This window comes from Juglans regia, chromosome 16 (genome assembly GCF_001411555.2).
Source record: "Juglans regia cultivar Chandler chromosome 16, Walnut 2.0, whole genome shotgun sequence".
Lineage (NCBI taxonomy): Eukaryota > Viridiplantae > Streptophyta > Magnoliopsida > Fagales > Juglandaceae > Juglans > Juglans regia.
In genome coordinates, this window is record NC_049916.1 from 20473990 (window position 1) to 20491108 (window position 17119).

General features: G+C 35.0%; 2 protein-coding genes across 2 annotated transcripts; one reads left to right on the top strand and one right to left on the bottom strand.

The window, feature by feature from the left end:
* The first annotated feature begins 1206 nt into the window (after positions 1-1206).
* Positions 1207-7503, top strand: LOC108991284. The gene is made up of 4 exons (XM_018965460.2): positions 1207-1604; positions 3618-3850; positions 4050-4869; positions 5026-7503. Exons 2-4 carry the CDS (start codon positions 3620-3622, stop codon positions 7221-7223), a joined length of 3249 nt encoding a protein of 1082 aa, XP_018821005.2. The 5' UTR covers positions 1207-1604; positions 3618-3619; the 3' UTR covers positions 7224-7503.
* Positions 7504-10142: 2639 nt separating this feature from the next.
* On the bottom strand, positions 10143-12807 carry LOC108991283 (putative pentatricopeptide repeat-containing protein At1g69350, mitochondrial). Its single transcript, XM_035686668.1, has one exon. It carries the CDS (start codon positions 12720-12722, stop codon positions 10326-10328), a length of 2397 nt encoding a protein of 798 aa, XP_035542561.1. The 5' UTR covers positions 12723-12807; the 3' UTR covers positions 10143-10325.
* Positions 12808-17119: the final 4312 nt, after the last annotated feature.

Here is a 17119-nt window from a genome sequence, read left to right on the forward strand (position 1 = left end):
ATTTGAAAGAATATGGAAAAAAAAATATAAAAACGACAATTGTTTTTTTAATGAAGAAGATATCTAACATTGACATGACAATTGATTGGTAATTTACGAAAAAATGTTATCTACTTATATTTAAATATAGCAAATCCAATTAAAAAATAATTATTTTAAAAATAAGATGAGATAGTTTTAAATTAGTTAAATAAAATATTATTTTTTAATATTTTTATTTTGAAATTTAAAAAAATTAAATTATTTATTATATTTTATATAAAAATTTAAAAAAATTGTAATGATAAGATGTGATAAAATGAAATGAGTTGAGAATATTTCTGTATCAAACGAATCCTCACTTTTTTCATAAGAAATAATATCTGAAAAAAAAAAAATCCATAAATACTTTGATAATCTCAACATTGCATCTCTAGAATATTTTAACAAAAAATTGATTAAGTAATTATAAATACCCTCACATCAAAATAGAAATAATTTTTTCTGATAATGATTCAAGATGCGAAGCCAAAAATGGCCACGTGTTAAAGGCCCTAATAGTTTGTGGGGGATGGTTTTTTTAATTTAATTATTTTATTTACTCACAGATGGACTTTATTCTCTGGTTCGAATGAACACAGAGGATCTGCCAATGAAAACAACAGAAGAATCATTGATCCCATTTCCGTAAATATCTCCCACCCAGAAGGGCATTTGTTGATTCCATCCTAAATCTCAAAGAAACCTCATCCTTCTCCTCAGTAGTAGAGTGGGACCCACATTTGTCTGATGCATTAGGTGATTAAACACTACTAAAAATGGAAATGAGTATTGAAAGAACGAAAACATTTTACTGCTGCTAAATAATTTTGTGGTATAATTATTTAAGATGAACAATTCGGCTTGAAAGATTGGTATTTTACAGAGTTTGTTGTGATTGCTGTTGCAGTATTGCAGGCGTGACTGTATAAACACAGTCATTATTATAGTGTATCAGGTATCGTGTGTGTTGGATATTCCTATTTGTTAAATGGTGTATAGAAATATATTTTTAATTGTCTGTACTTAAAAGCATGGAAGATGGAGAGAATCTAGAAATGCCCATTTATTTAAATTAACTCAGAAACCCAGAAATAATAGATTTTTACATTTATATACGAATGGAAAAGTAAATAAGAGGGAGAGAGGGGTGAAGATAAAGCAGAGAATAAAAGAGACCGGATGTTGACAAATTTCATGTCCCTGTTCTAAGAAGGTCGTTTGTTTGTGAAGATTTCTTATCTGGGATCTCTCTCTTCCTCACTCTCTTAAAAGAAAAAATGAAAATAAAAGTAAAAAGCTTTCTCTCTCTAAATATTCTTTGAGAGAGAAAGAGAGTGGCCCAGCAGATCGAAATCTCCTCCTTTTCTTCAATCTGGTCACGATCTAAGCTCCTTCAATGGTGTTGCAAAAACACCCACTTTGTTGTTTGTTGAATAATTATTGGTATTATTTTCTCTAGCTGCTTTGGTATCAGTGGTGAGAGTCCGGGACTCCGAATTTTCCATGATGGGTAGTTTCCGTTGAATGAATCAATTGATGCAGGATTCTTGTGGAGGGAGGTGATAGGAGGATGTGGGTCTGAGGTAAGATTTATTTTTACTTTCTAAGTAACCTGATTTATGGTCTTATTTCGCTTGATGATTGGGTTAATTGGGCTTTACTCTATTAAATATATATATATATATATTTATTTATATATTCCTTCCTTTTGAGTTCTTTAAATTGTTGGCCTTTCTATGGCTTGGCTGTGCATTTATTTATTTATTTTTGTTGTTGTTCCATTGCAACTTATAAACTCCATTGATTTTTCTTTTGATATGTAGTCCTTATTGTTTTCCTTTGTATTAGTGGAATGGGTATTAGGTTTTGATCGATGATTATCGTATTTCGATGGTATTTGTGCTGTTAATATTTGGTTATTTATATTAATTTTTGGTTGTAGTTGATCTGTTTTATTAACTTTATTACTGATGGCGTTCCCGATATTAAGTATTAAGTAGAGAAACTCAGAACTTTCCTTCTTGATCTTAAAGGCTTCGTAAAGTTACAGCATACTGAGTTTTTGTCCAAATTTTGTTCGACGTTAAGAATCTGTGTGATGTGAGAAACTTGAGGTGATTACCAGTTCTGTTCGCTTATGTTGCCGGTGCTTTTTTTTTTCCCTCTCTCTCTCTCTCTCCCGGCACGTGCTTTTCCTACTTTATCAGAAACATGAAACATTAGTACCACTTCTGAATTCTTGCATTCATTCTAGATTAAGTTTTAATGAAGGAGAGTTGTGTAATATTGAGTTATGCTATGGTCGTCTAGCCTTGAAAACCCAACCACTTGTAATTGGATCACCATATTGCATATCCCTCTTCTACTGGCAATTATGGAATTATTCCTTGAGAAATGTAGATTCCTACTCTTAACGAAGGGGCATTATGTTGAATTTATCACTGTTAATGGTTAGTGTCAATGTGGAATGTGAGGAGGCTACTTTAAGACAATGTTTTTCTTGTTCTGAGAGCAAAATATGAGATAGCAATTCAAGTGTTCTGTCTAGCTCCATGGGTATTTTTAACGTGAGACTCTTAAGCCTGAAATACTTTAGCATTTGTTGAATAGCTTCTTAACAAGGCTGGTGATCCTTAGGCGTCATATAGGAGTTTGAGGAGAGTGATTCTGGAATTTATTGAGTGAAGAGGCTTTCAGATACCATAGAGTGAGCTGCTTCCCCTAGGAGTCTGTAAGGTCATGGGACATACTGGATGGAGGGGAAAAGGTCTAATAACATAATTAAGCAGTTGAAAGGGGAAGAAGATTTAGGAAGTTAAATTAGCAAATAGAAATGGAAGAAAGAAGCATGAATAAATGAGAACATTTACGGGAGAAAATCTTATAAAAGATGTTGGAAATGTAAGCAGACAATGTGAAGTGGCATATATGCATATAAAAATGCAACGTTAGTCCTCACACAAGATGGGATCTTGGTGCTTAATCAAGCTCATTCTTGAACTTGTGTATCCTTTCCTTTCCAATGGCTTGTCTAAATCCTTCCCTTAGAAAACAACCTTGGGTTGCTTTGCTGGTAATGAATTGCCCCCGGTCTAAAGAATTAAGTTGATAGTCATCGCCGCCGTTTCTCCATTATTTTTTTCTCCAGAGTATTGTGACCATATAAATTTTCTAGTATTTGCTGTCTTGTGACAACAGTGATCTAGCACAAGCACCCATACCAATCACTCTAAAGTATGAAGTGTGCTCATGGTGGCATATGCTTTAGATTATCAATTTCGTTTGGGGATTGGGGTGGGGACAAGACTCAAGCTGTGATGATGGTGTATTGGTGCTACACAGCAGTTTCTATAAACCAAGATTGTAAAAGGTTTATAATTTTCAAATATAACAAAACCTTTGTTCTCAGCTATGAGCAATTCTTAGGAGAAAGCGTTTTCTTCTATGTATGTATGTATATGACCATCCCATCCTTATCAAAACTAGGAGAAGCAGTTCTGCTTACTGTGAATCTTTACACGAAGCTAACTATTTATTGTTACTTTTGTTAATGTTAGGCATGTTATATTTGAAAACGTTTCTTCATTGATTTTCAGGAATGGGAACAAAAGTGCATTGTAAAAGTTATTTGCCAGGATTTTACCCAATGAGGGATCTTAACGAGAATTCTAACAGCTGTAGCTGGCCATATTATGGTGATAAAACCATGGTAAATGGGCAGTATTATAATGCTTTCCTGCCCAGGGCTGCCACAGATCTGTATCCAGGTTATGACAAGGATGTAGTGAAGCAGACAATACTCAAGCATGAGGAAACATTCAGAACTCAGGTATTCAAATTTTCTTGGCCCGTTCAAATACCAAGGGGTTCATTAATTGGGTTCTTACCAGATTGAGTTTCTATGGGGAGGACCTTGATATGACATGGTTCAATCATAGTAAATTTGAGCCTTGTTTACTTATCCTCTCTATTTGAATCATAGAAACTCAGGTAATTAGATTTATTCTGAATTTTCTGTCATCATCCAGGTCTATGAACTTCACCGCCTTTACAGAATACAGAAGGATTTGATGGATGAATTCAAGAGAAAAGAACTACATAAAAACGTTATGCCTGTTGAGACATTATTTTCATCAAGCCCCTTAGCTTCTCAAATTACATCGGGAGATGCTCAGAAATGGTATATCCCCAGCTTCCCTCCAGAAAAATCTGTTTCTGCTAGACCATTTGTTTCAGGTGTTGAGGACATTCATTCTCCTTTGAGTTCTATGAAAGGAAATGGCACACAAGTTGGTCCTTTTCCATCCCAAAATGGGGGTAGTTCAAAGGATTTAGAGGTGCTGGACTCCAGACCCACGAAGGTCAGGAGAAAATTGATTGATCTTCAACTTCCAGCTGATGAATACATTGATACTGAAGAAGGGGAACAGTTCAGTGAAGAAAAAGCTTCTAGTATGTCGAGTCATCATTCTAATATAAATCATACGGTAGCCACTGATAATGGCGTAAAGCTGTTTCTTGGCGATGGTGGGAAGAGTGGCTTTCAAGGAGATGCTTTGAAACCTGATATGTGTTTAGAGAGCAGAAATGGTTTGGCTGACTTGAATGAGCCTATTCAGGCTGAAGAAACAAATGCTTCTGGACATGTAGATCTTCTGGGCCAGGTTGTCTCTTACCGTGAGACTAGAGGCCTGGATCTGTCTGCTAAACCTAACTTGCAGTTTCAAAGTTTGCCAAAGGGAATTTCACTCAACTCCTACCATGGAAGTGATAATGGGACTCGAAACAGTTGGCACTTAGAGAGCAGTGGAAATGGAAAAGGGTGGTTTGACCATGTGCTTGAAGCAGGTATAATTTCTTCATCTAGTTACACAAAAAATCCTTAAGTTGGTTCCGTTTGAATTCTGAAATTTCCCATGTGTTTTTATCGAGGAATGTCTCTGGTGGGATTATTCCTTTGCGTTATTATTCCTTTTTTTCATATGGCTACCATTTTGTTTGCAGGGCACAGTAAAAGTGACTTGAAATCTGGTTCTCAAGTTCTCCAACCAGAAGTATCTTCCCAGCCAATGCAAGTTTTGCTTAAAGTTCATGAACCTTCTGCTTACCATCTAACTGATCAAAGCAAGATCGGATTGTGGAATGAAAGAACAGTGTGCGCTTCAGAAACCCCGGATAGAAGTCATGAAATCTCCAGCAATAAGCATCTGGGGTCAATGGTGACTTCCCATATGCCCAGCCCATATCCTATTGTTCCTTCGTCTGATTTGGCCAAGTCTTGGTCTCACTCAGTTTCATCTTGGGAAAAACAAGGTAGCTCCTTAAGCCAGAAGTCAATATCAGGTCAAAAACAACCATGTTTGAACTCATCTGCTGCTTCATTGAGTAAGAGTTGTCAGTCATCAGTGCAGAGCAATGGATTTTTTGGAGATGCATGGCATCTTAAGAGCAATTCTAGCTGTAACCCGGGTTCTGGAAATGAAGCGCCTAACAGAAATGGATTTTACCAGGGGTCATCATCTGGGTCCAAGGAACTATCGGTTCACCTCCCTTCAATCAGCTATGATTATCTGAACTGTGTTAATGATCCTAACAGAGCTCCAGATCAATTCAGCAATAATAGTTTTGTGAAGTACTCTAAGGGTTCAGATTACATGGACATGAAATCTGTGAAAGATGAGTGCTTGAATGTGGTTCTTCCAAACCATTCATCCAACAAAGTAGCTCCCAGGCAAGGTTTTGAGATCATAGATGGAGGACAGAAGCATGAAGACCATCTTTCAGTCTTGCCATGGCTCAGACCTAAGCCTTCTTCTAAGAATGAGACCTCCAATGTTGGGAGAGTTTTAAACACAGAGGAGCTGAGTTTCCTGCAATCTTCACCAAGTCAGGTGTCCAACAAAAAGGAGATGGAAAAGGGAATTAATCACATTTTCCCCCCGAACATAAAACTGGTTTCTTGTTCTAATGATGTTGAGATCAAGAGGATTGAAATAGGTGACTACCCAACTAATAGAAAAATTCTTGGGTTTCCAATATTTGAGAAGTCTCATATTTCTGAAAATGAGTCTTGTTCTTTCACCTCCCCCTCTATGTCCCTTCCTCTCCCATTAAAAGGTGAAGTTGTGGAGAATAACAGGAAAAACAGAGACCTTGATATGAACTTGCCTTGTGAACCTGCAGTTCCCGACTTTGGTCAGACAGCGGAAGTTTTTGTCAAAGATAAGAAAACAGATGCAAATGTTTCTATTTTCAGACATAACATTGATCTGAATTCCTGTATAAGTGATGATGAAGCATCCTTGTTACCTTCTATTCCAAGCACTAACGTGAAGATTACGGCAGGGATAGATTTAGAAGCCCCTGTAGTTGCTGAGACTAAGGAGGATGCCACTCATGGAGATGCTGCCGAAAAGCAGCATGATGCTCCTTTGCAACTAGAACAACACAATATTGAGCACCCACAGGATGAACTTATGATGGTAGCAGCAGAGGCAATCATTTCCATCTCAACATCAGGTTTGCTCGATCAGTTTAATAATGTTACTTGCAATCCATCAGCAGCTACTATGACAGACCACCTTAATTGGTTTGCGGAGATAGTTTCCTCATATGGACAAGACATTGAGGGCAAGTCTGATGCTGTTTTGAGAGTCAAAGATGGTGATGACAATGAAGAAGAAGGGAGTGATTACTTTGAGTTGATGACATTAAAACTAATGGAGACCAAGGAAGAAGATTATATGCCTAAACCTCTGGTTCCAGAAAGCTTAAAGCTGGAGGAAACTGGAACTACTGTATTACCAAATCGGCCCCGAAAGGGCCAGGCAAGGAGGGGGAGGCAGAGGAGGGACTTCCAAAGAGACATCCTTCCAGGCCTTGCTTCTCTTTCAAGGCATGAGGTAACAGAAGATCTTCAAACGTTTGGCGGGCTAATGCGAGCAACAGGTCATTCGTGGCATTCAGGGTTAACGAGGAGGAGCTCTACCAGGAATGGATGTGGGAGGGGGAGGCGACGGTCAGCAGCGAGTTCCTCACCTACCATGCCAACAAGCCCAGCTTGCACTCCACTTATACAACAGCTTAATAACACTGAAGTGGGACTGGAGGATAGAAGCCTAGCAGGGTGGGGGAAGACGACTAGACGACCCCGCCGGCAGAGATGCCCCGCAGGTAATCATGCATTGATCCCTTTAACCTAGTGGTGGAAAGAAGCTGCGATTTATTCATTTAGAATTTTATAGAGGGAGGTAAGGAGTTGTTTCTTTGGCAGCCCCGCCGGGAGAGGGAGTGTTGTGGAGGAGGGTGGGTAAGATGGTTTTGAGCCATGGGGACTGCCTTTGTACATTTCTTGACCCAAAATTTGGGCTTGCTTGATTATCTACCTTTGAATGTTCACCTACTTTGTATTATCAGAAATAATGTTGTATGATTTCTCCCGGCATATATAACAGCATTCCTTCACTCATATGTTCACAGTCACTTGGGTCCAAGTGGTGTTTCCTCATTGTACTGAGTACCCCTACATCTGCTTCGTCTGGTTGAATGAATGAATATGAATGCTAATAACTTCAGGTTGAAATATGCTGAAGTGCTATCTACTGGGAACACTGAAGCAAATGAAATATGCAGTTGTTTGCTTAACTGATCTCTCTCAACCATTCAGTAGGCCTGCTGAACTTACATATTTTCTGTTCTGTATATGGGTTATTATTATGGGAAAGTGTTCGATGATACTTAGCCATATAAATGAACACTAACAGAAACCACGATCGAGATGGGTGAAAGAATCACACATAAATAGGAAAAATCTTCGATCAAAGTTAAGATCTTTGAATTTCTCTCTCACCAAACTAATGGAAAGAGGGTGGCCTCTATATGAGACTTTTTAATGTTGCGTTTGAGTAGAGGTATTCTCATATATTTTGTAAATATTAGTAAAAAAGTAATGATAAAATATTAAATAATAATAAAAAGTAAGTAAAAAATATTAATAAAATAATAAATTATAGTGAGTACCCAAACTAGGCCTAAATCACTATGGTTCCCTGATGCAAGAACCAGAATTGATGGCCAACCAAATTCACAGGCTTGCAATAATTGCGCCCTGAAGAAGAGTATTTTACAGTTTATTTATTGACCCAGGAGCCAAAGGTTGTCACAAAATGGCATCATTTGAACAAGAATAGATTCGCTTCATATTGAAGAATTCTTTTTTTTTTTTTTTTATATATATATATTCCTTTTTACCCTCAGAAGTGAATTTTCTTCCCTGCTTTCATATACATCTCTCTGCCTAGAAAGGGAATAAAATTTTCAGATGGTTGAGTCTCTGCTTTCATTGGTTTGCCTATAGGATATGTATCTATCTATCCATGAACACAGGAACCCCCACTACCCATAGGTTTGCAAGGTGGATTGTTTGGAACGGTGTTTTCTTGTGACAAAGCGGCTTTTAATTCATTGTCTGTCCTTTATAGGGAACCGATTGTCTGTCATTTGAGTGATGGAGGAGAGGGCTGGCGCGTTGAATATGGCGCGTGGAAGGTGGGGGCAAAGGCATGCCACTGGGGGACAAGGGTTAGAATTTAGATGTTTTCGTTTTGTAGGCTGAGAGGCTTTTGCACTGCACAAATGCGTGCGTCGGCGTGTCGGTGTGTGAGTTGATTTTGTTCCAACTTTTTTATTTTTTATTTTTTTATTGGTTTATGGTATTATAGTCAAAGGTTGTCCTTTTTAACAGATACTCCTCCACCCAATCACATCTCGCAATTAGTCCCCAACACTGCCTTTCTTTTTCTTTCCTTTCTTTTTCCATCGTCATGCTATAAAGCAAACACCCACCGCCTTTTGCTTCTTTGCCACTCCTCTCCCCCCTCTCTCTCTCGTATTTCCACTTTTAACCTTCTGATTTTCTTTCAATTTTTTTAACAAAAAAAATGGTATTATTATTTATGAAAAATGTTAAGATATAAAAAGATTTCATAAAAATAAATTTATAAATTAATATATCTTGATATAATGCGTTAGATTTATTTTATAATAAAAGTAATGATATTTACAATTATATAGTGTATAAGCACTGCACACAGTAAATATGAGATTTATATATAAAAATTAATTTTTTAATAATGAACTCTTCTTTTTTAAAAGTAGTGCGAATGCTTACATAATCTATGACTGCATCTAACATTACTCTTATCATAAAATTATTTTTTATAATAAAATAGATCTAACGTACATCATTAAATTACATCAGTTTATAAATTTATTTGTATGAAATTTTTTGTATTTGTATCACTTCTCATAATTTATTAAATGAATCATCACTTGTGATGAAAGAATGTCATGATTACAACTTAAGACTTGTTGGCATTTTTGGCAATAACAATATCAAAAACCAAAACTCACCTTGTCCTAGAGGCTAAAACCCCATCTCTAAAGACACCTTGGAGGTTACAATTTTTCTTTCAATTTCATTATGGACAAATACCCTAAGAAAATATGCTTAACATAAAAAGTAATGTTTGATTTATATACAAAAAAAAATCTACACATTGATGTGATTTAATTTAATCTATCAGATCCTTAAACTCTTTTTTGTAATAAAGTAGATGTGACGTATTATATTAAGTTACGCCAGTGTGTTAAATTTCTTATGTAAGATTTGTGTATAGGCCTAACACCTCTGAGTATGTTAAATACTTTATATTTCTTTTAATTAACCATTGCTTCACTCTCACTTAAACCCAAACATTTAAACTCATCGCAACTTAAATCATAATTTTCTGTCACAAACCAGCGTTAATACAAATTGAATAAAATATTATATATTGTATGTTCAATGGTTTTCGGTGAAACATAATATTGATATATAGATATTCTATCCTTTTTGAAAACTTTTAGAGATATTGCATTTTTTTTATAGTTTGAGGAGGTGATTGTCAAAATTGATAGTTTAGATAGATATATACTTGCAAATTGAACCGTAATTTGAGTAGGCTTTCATGTGTATTTTCCCATAAATCATCTTCGATAAAAAATACAAGTGTAAAACACTTGTGATATTGCTATTTACTCAAAGAATACAATGTCTGTACAAAGAACACCCTGATCTCTTTCATGACATAATGAAGCAAAAATCAAGTTTCACGATATAATATCTCTATCTGCCATTTAAATGATCTTGATGATTCAGCCAAAAAAAAAAATGATCATGATGAGAGGATTACTCTCTACTAACATGAGGTTTCTTTGAAATCTAATGTTGTTCCTGGACTGATATTGAATTATTCCAAATTAGATCATCTCCCTTGAGAAAAATTAGCTATGGAACTGTCATTTTCGACATTATACCTTGGTTCAGAATCCAAAGTGGGGAAGTTCTTCAAAACCCTGTAAATTTCATTTGTTTGCAAATGAGAGGAATCTCCAGCTCCAAATCTGTAGATTGTTTTCTCAAGTTCAATTGAACTCCATCCAGGAACCTTGGTTAGGCCTATACCCTCCATCTTTGATCTCACCTTCCTAACTTCATTCCAGTCTCCTCCTTCTGCATATATATTTGATAATAAAGTATAGTATCCAGTATCATCTGTACTAATATCTACAAGGTCTCTTTTAATGCTTTTGATCATGTCCATCCTCTGGTGGATTCGACACCCGTTAAGTAGAGCACCCCAGATGCTAGCATCTACAGGAAGTGGCATCGATTTGATAATTTCATAGGCTCCATTTAGATCACCAGATCGGCTCAGAAGGTCGACTACAACAGAAAAATGTTCTGTGTTGGGCTCGATGCCAAAATTCCTCATCAAGCTGAAATAGAACCTCCCCTTTTCAACAGAGCCTACATGACTGCAAGCTGATAGAATGTTCATGAATGTAACTTCGTTTGGTTTTATTCCTGAATCTATCATCCGATTGAAGAGTGAGATGGCAGCATCAATCTGACCATGTATTCCATAACCATCAATCATGGCACTCCACGAAACCACGCTCCGCTCTGACATGCTATCAAAAACTCCTTGGGCTGCTTGAAGGTCTCCAGACTTGGCATACATGTCAGTTAGAGCTGTATCTACATAATAATCCATCTTCAGACCACAGGTAATGAGCTTGTGGTGAACCCATTTCCCCTTTTCTAGATGACCCAAATGGGAGCAAGCTTGAATTACACTTAAGAAGGTCACCTCATTCATCTCAATGCCATTTAAATACATTTGATCAAACAGGCGAATTGCCTCCACTGAATTACCATTCTGAGAAAATCCACAAATCATAGAATTCCAAGTTACAACACTTAGTTGTTTAATCTTTTCAAATATCATATATCCGGAGCAAACATCACCACATTTGCAGTACATGTCGATAAGCGAATTCTGGACAAACTCATCCAGAATGCCTCTTTTTATAACATGACTATGAATCTGATATCCAAGCTGTATTGAACCCACATTTCCACAAGCTGAAAGAGAACTTGACAGGCTATATGAATCTGGCATCAGTCCCTGCGTCTGTATCTGCACAAATAGCTCTAATGCCTTCCTCAACAACCCTTTCTGAGCAAAAAGCGAGATGAGCATATTCCACGATACAATATTTTTTTGCCCAGGGGCATGAAGAACCTCCTCGCAATAATTTAGTTTTCCACATTCATTATATAATTCTATTAAAGCTGGCCCTAAAAATTCAATATCCGCAGCCAAAGCTTTTTTTATTACAAAGCAATGAACTGACTTCCCCTCTCTAAGCAAGCCTAACCTGGCACAAGAACATATGATACACATAATGGTCACTGCATTGGGTTCCACTTTAAACCCTTGCATCTCAACAAAAACATCCATTGCTTCTCGGAAGTAATTGACTTGGTTGTAGCATGTAATCATTGCAGTCCAACAAGCAGTGTTCCGGTGACTGACATTTTGAAAGATCATCTCTGCACTATGCAAGTCACCACATTTAGAATACATTACAATTAGATTAGTATCCAAAGAGCCATCGCTTCTAATTACCCTTGTCACAACTTGACCATGAACTGACCTCGCTAGTCGCAAAAGACCCAAGTCACCACAAGCCTCAGCTACGCTAAGCATTGTCACCGAATCTGGTTCAACACCTTGAGAGACCATACCATGGAACAAACCCAAGCCTTCACTTGCCTCTCCATTCTCAACATAACAAGATATAATTGAACTCCACAAAACCGCATCTTTAATGTGCATTCCATCAAATATCTTTCGTGCATCATCTAAGTAGCCCATTTCGCCATACATACTAAGCAATGCAGTTTCGGCAATAGCATCAGTATCAAACCCAAATTTAATTATCCTCCCATGGACCTTCCCACCAATGCCCAGGTCACCAAAACCAGAGCAAGCTCTCAGAATGGAAGGATAGATAAACCTATTGACCTGGACTTGATGGTACAGCATTTTATGATACAGCGAAATCGATTCCTGGAAGAAATGGTTCCAAACATGACACTTAATTAGTACACCCCACATGAACGAATCCGGGTTAGGGAAGGTTTCAAAGACAAGTCTAGAAGATTGGAGGGAACCCATTTGGGCATAAGACTCAATGAGTTTGGTGGAAGCAAGCGGGTCTTCATGGAGGCGAGTGACAAAGAGATGGGCGTGGAGTTGGGTTAGTGTTCTTAAAGTGGTGCAGGACCTGAACAAAGGCATATAGAGCGTCATTCTTCTTGTTCTTTGAACATCTACAAGGTTAAATCTAAAGTCCAGGTGAACCCATGGTAAGACTCTAAGCAAGAGAGAGCTGTCCTGTTTTTTACTCAGTATGAAGAGAGCATGGAACGTCAATACAACCCAATATAATGCGAGGTTCCAATGAAGTGTTAAGTGCTCTGTCTTCTACGACCTTTGAGGTGGAAGCTCACTCGTTTGAAATTTTGGGGAATATTATCAGATATTTATAAAATACGGACAATATTTATTATAAGATGTCATATAATTAATATTATTTATATGAATTTACATAAATTTGTTGTATTTTACAAATAGGCCCTCTTCTAACTAATTCTAATTTATATTAAATTTACCATAGAACATTTACAATCTAATATTTTTAATAAACTTGCATATTATAATTAACGAACTTATAACCCACGCAATGCGCAGACCATTATTTATGCTGAATTTTATAATTCTAAATAGTTCATCAATATACATAATCACTACCACAACTATTAATAAAATATATATCAAATATATATAAAATGGAGCATGCATATATAAAAGAGTTCACTTTACCAATAAATATTTTATAGTCAATTTACAATATTAAAAATGTAATATATATATATATATATATGGTTGTTCAATTTAAAACAATATAAAATAGATACAATTAATATGAGACACCATTGTTCAATTAATATTTTTTCTGGATTTTTCTCCTTTTTGATGATGTAGCTTGAGATTTATGATCCTCTTCATTTGTATCTGAGTTGATGTCGAGACCGATGTCTACAATAGTTTCCTAAAATAAGATTAATATCGTTAAAAATTTTTTATGTATAAAACATTTTAATAATTATATTTCTAGTAAAGTATAGTATACCAGTGTACTGATCAACACCCCAACGAACTGATTGAACAATGAGAACTAAAACCATTATAAATATAAAATCTTATAGAAAATATGACTAAATACCAAATCGTGTAATTTATTGTTACCTTTTTAATTGACTTTGATTCTAAATTCGGGATCAAATATTCGTTGAATTGTGTAGTTTTTCCGTCCATATTTTAGTCGTAGTAGAAAGATGCATTCTTTACCAACAATTTGCTGTAAATCATTTGAGAAACCATCATCATTATAATCTTACACAAATACAAAAATATATATATATATATATATTAATAATGGTATATCTAATATTTAATGTACTTGTTATAATTTCTATAACAATATTAAGTTTAAAAATATTATATTTATTATTTTGTTACCTAGTCTTGTTTTTCTATAAGTTCTTTTGCAGTTTTATGTAAGATTTTCTCAGTCTCTTTGTCAAATAGCACCGACGATGCTGATCCTGAATCATCTACCAGCTTCAATTTATCCGATACCTAAATATCGAAACGCTTCTTAAATAAACTGCACGTTTAATTAAAATATAGATGTTCACGTGTATGTTTGTGCAAATGAAAATATACATTGTACTTACTCTTCTAATAGTAATTGAATTGTCCGTAACATGATAGGATGACCCTTTGAATTTCTCTCCTTTATGACTCTAACAGATTCTAATCTTCCAATTACATCTGGTAATGAGATAATAATATTTCGTTATGTCGAAAATAATATTTAAACATAAATTTAATATATGAGATGATAAAAATTAATTACGTAGAAGATAGAATACTTATCAATCTTGTATGTTGGGTCATAGCAACGTTTCGTTATAATTTCATAATTTGTAAAATCAAACTGGAACTTAGGTACTGATTGACTTATCTCATTAAGTTTAGCGACCAAAGTCGTCGATGTGAAGAGAATCTTATAGTTTGTTGCCACTAGACGATACTTCCCTTTACATTCTTCAACAACAAAATTATTTATTGCATATGTAAACCCTTCATTCAACAATGGTTGAAATCGCCAAACCAAATTTTTCCTTATACTTGTATGAATTAGAGTCTCCCTTAAAATAGAAATTAGAAGATATATTAACTAATATTTAGTAGGGTCTAAATAAATGTAAAATTTAAGCACGATAAAATATTTTAAAACATTGATAACCATTAGTATCAAGTCAAGGCTAAAAAGCTCATGTTGATTTGATATATTTGTTGCATCACACATACATAATATTCTAACTTCAATAGTCCATGATTCATTTTCAGTTGATAATTTATTCAAAGGTGTGCAATTCATATTCATTTCAGTCATTCGTACCTACAGAAATTATAAATTAAAACTTGTTAGAAAGAATGCAAATTATTATATATTGCAAGAATAAAATATATAAATGTAACATACGAAACAAATAGAACTGAAAAATAGATGAGAATTAAATACCTTTCGGCAGATTATTGAAGATTTCATTATATACAATATATTTTGTACAGAAATGACCATGGTAGGCTTTTTTTGTGATAAGAACTTTTAATCATTCTATTCTCTTTACTCTAGATATTACAACGTATAGTTGACCATAACTAAAAACTGATTTTTCAAGAAAAAGTCTAATATGTTCTAATATTTGACCTTGACTTTTGTTGATTATTATTGCAAAGCATACATAGATTGGAAATTGTTTTCTCTTCAATATAAAAGGCAATTTAGAATCGAAATCGAAAGGGGACAAAATGATGCAAGGAATAAATACTTTTTCTCCAACGTGCATTCTAGTCATGATTTGTGTCTCAACAATCCATTTTGATAACTGAGTAACTATAAGTCGAGTGTCTTTGCAAAGACCATTACTCTTATTTAAATTTTGAAGTAGCGTTATTGGTACCCCTACTTTCAATCTCAATTTATGATTTGGAATACTGAGAAATTTCAAAGAATTTAAAAATTCTATTGGAAACATCGTTTGTTGTTCTGTAATATTGTCTCCGGCTTTACATATCGAATAAACACTGAAAAATACATGTTCATCCAAATCGATGAGCTGATCTATCATGTAGTCATTGATATACTGCACAATATCATTTGTAGGTGTTATAATTGGTATTTCTCTCAAGTATCTTTAACTATTACATTTATCCCTCAAATTTGGATAGGTAGCATTTATGATATCGGCAATAGGATGATTATTAGGCTGAAAAATTAAATCAGGTGGTATCTCAATCATTCATTCACTTTCAACACAACTCCAGTCACCGTCACCCATTCTTATGATCCAATTTGCAAAATCTCTTGTAGTAATATCCTCATATTTTGGTCGAGTCTCATATTTCGAGTCATTGTAAAAACTACACAATTTATCCACAATGAAGATATATTAATAGTTGCCTCAATTATTTGCTCTTTTTGACCTTTGGATACAACAAGTAATATTTGACGGAAATCACCGCCGAGAACAACTGTCTTGCCCCCAAATGGTTTTTTTACACTATTTACATTAGTAAATCGTAAAATATCTCTCAACGAACGATCCATAATTTCAAAACAATTATGGTGAGTCATAGGAGCCTCATCCCAAATTATGAGACGAATTCTTACCATTAATTCTCCCAAGTTGAGAGTCTTGTTTAAATGAACAAGTTGAATTATTTGACACATTAATTGGTATTTGAAATGAAATCTTAAATTAGCAGTTTGACCACCAGGTTATAATAGAGTCGCAATTATGGATGAAGCGACTGCAAGTACTATTTTCCCTTCTGAACGTAATCGAATTATCAATGTTTTCTAAAAATAAGTTTTTCCTATACTACCATGTTTGTATACAAAAAAGAAACCATCATTTCCACCATTCACAGATTCAATGATAGAGTCATATATTATCCTATGTTCAACATTAAGATTTTTCAAATAACTTATTATGTTCGTTTTTTAACCAAACCCTATTATAGTCCAACTCCTCTTGTAGCAATATGTTATTGATTTCTCCAAGTAGTAATACATCTGGATATGACATATTTTCAAACTCTCTTAATGATTTTCCACTTCTTACCAGCAACTGCTCAATTTCACTAAATGCATAGTTTTTTAATCTGTAACTCAATAAGATGTAAGCTTTTACAATTAAAATTTATTCTTTGATGGTGAAGAATGTCTTCAGATAACAACTCCCAATTAGCAACCCATAATTTATAAGGATCTGCAACCTCACAAAAAATTAATACTGTGACAAATAATTCACGTAGTTGCTTCCTAGATACCCATTGCGAAGCATGATTTAGAACTTCATGCCACTCCTTATCACTATCAAGTAAACCAAGGGCATAACTTGCCGACTTGTAAGATGGGTACAATACGTTATCTATTGTTCTTATTTCTTCAAAAGATCGAGGTCCTTTGACTATATTAAGAAGCATGCGTAAATAAAATCGTTTATCACTCTCAGGATGTGAGTAATATATTCAGCCTACACATCGTCCTTGCTTTCTCAAATTCCATT

Excerpts from the sequence above, each read along its gene's own strand:
- LOC108991284 (XM_018965460.2), top strand. The coding sequence starts at position 3,620 with ATGGGAACAAAAGTGCATTGTAAAAGTTATTTGCCAGGATTTTACCCA. Across the intron at positions 3,851-4,049 it reads AGGAAACATTCAGAACTCAG|GTCTATGAACTTCACCGCCT; the intron begins GTATTCAAATTT and ends GTCATCATCCAG. Across the intron at positions 4,870-5,025 it reads TGACCATGTGCTTGAAGCAG|GGCACAGTAAAAGTGACTTG; the intron begins GTATAATTTCTT and ends TTTTGTTTGCAG.
- LOC108991283 (XM_035686668.1), bottom strand. The coding sequence starts at position 12,722 with ATGACGCTCTATATGCCTTTGTTCAGGTCCTGCACCACTTTAAGAACA.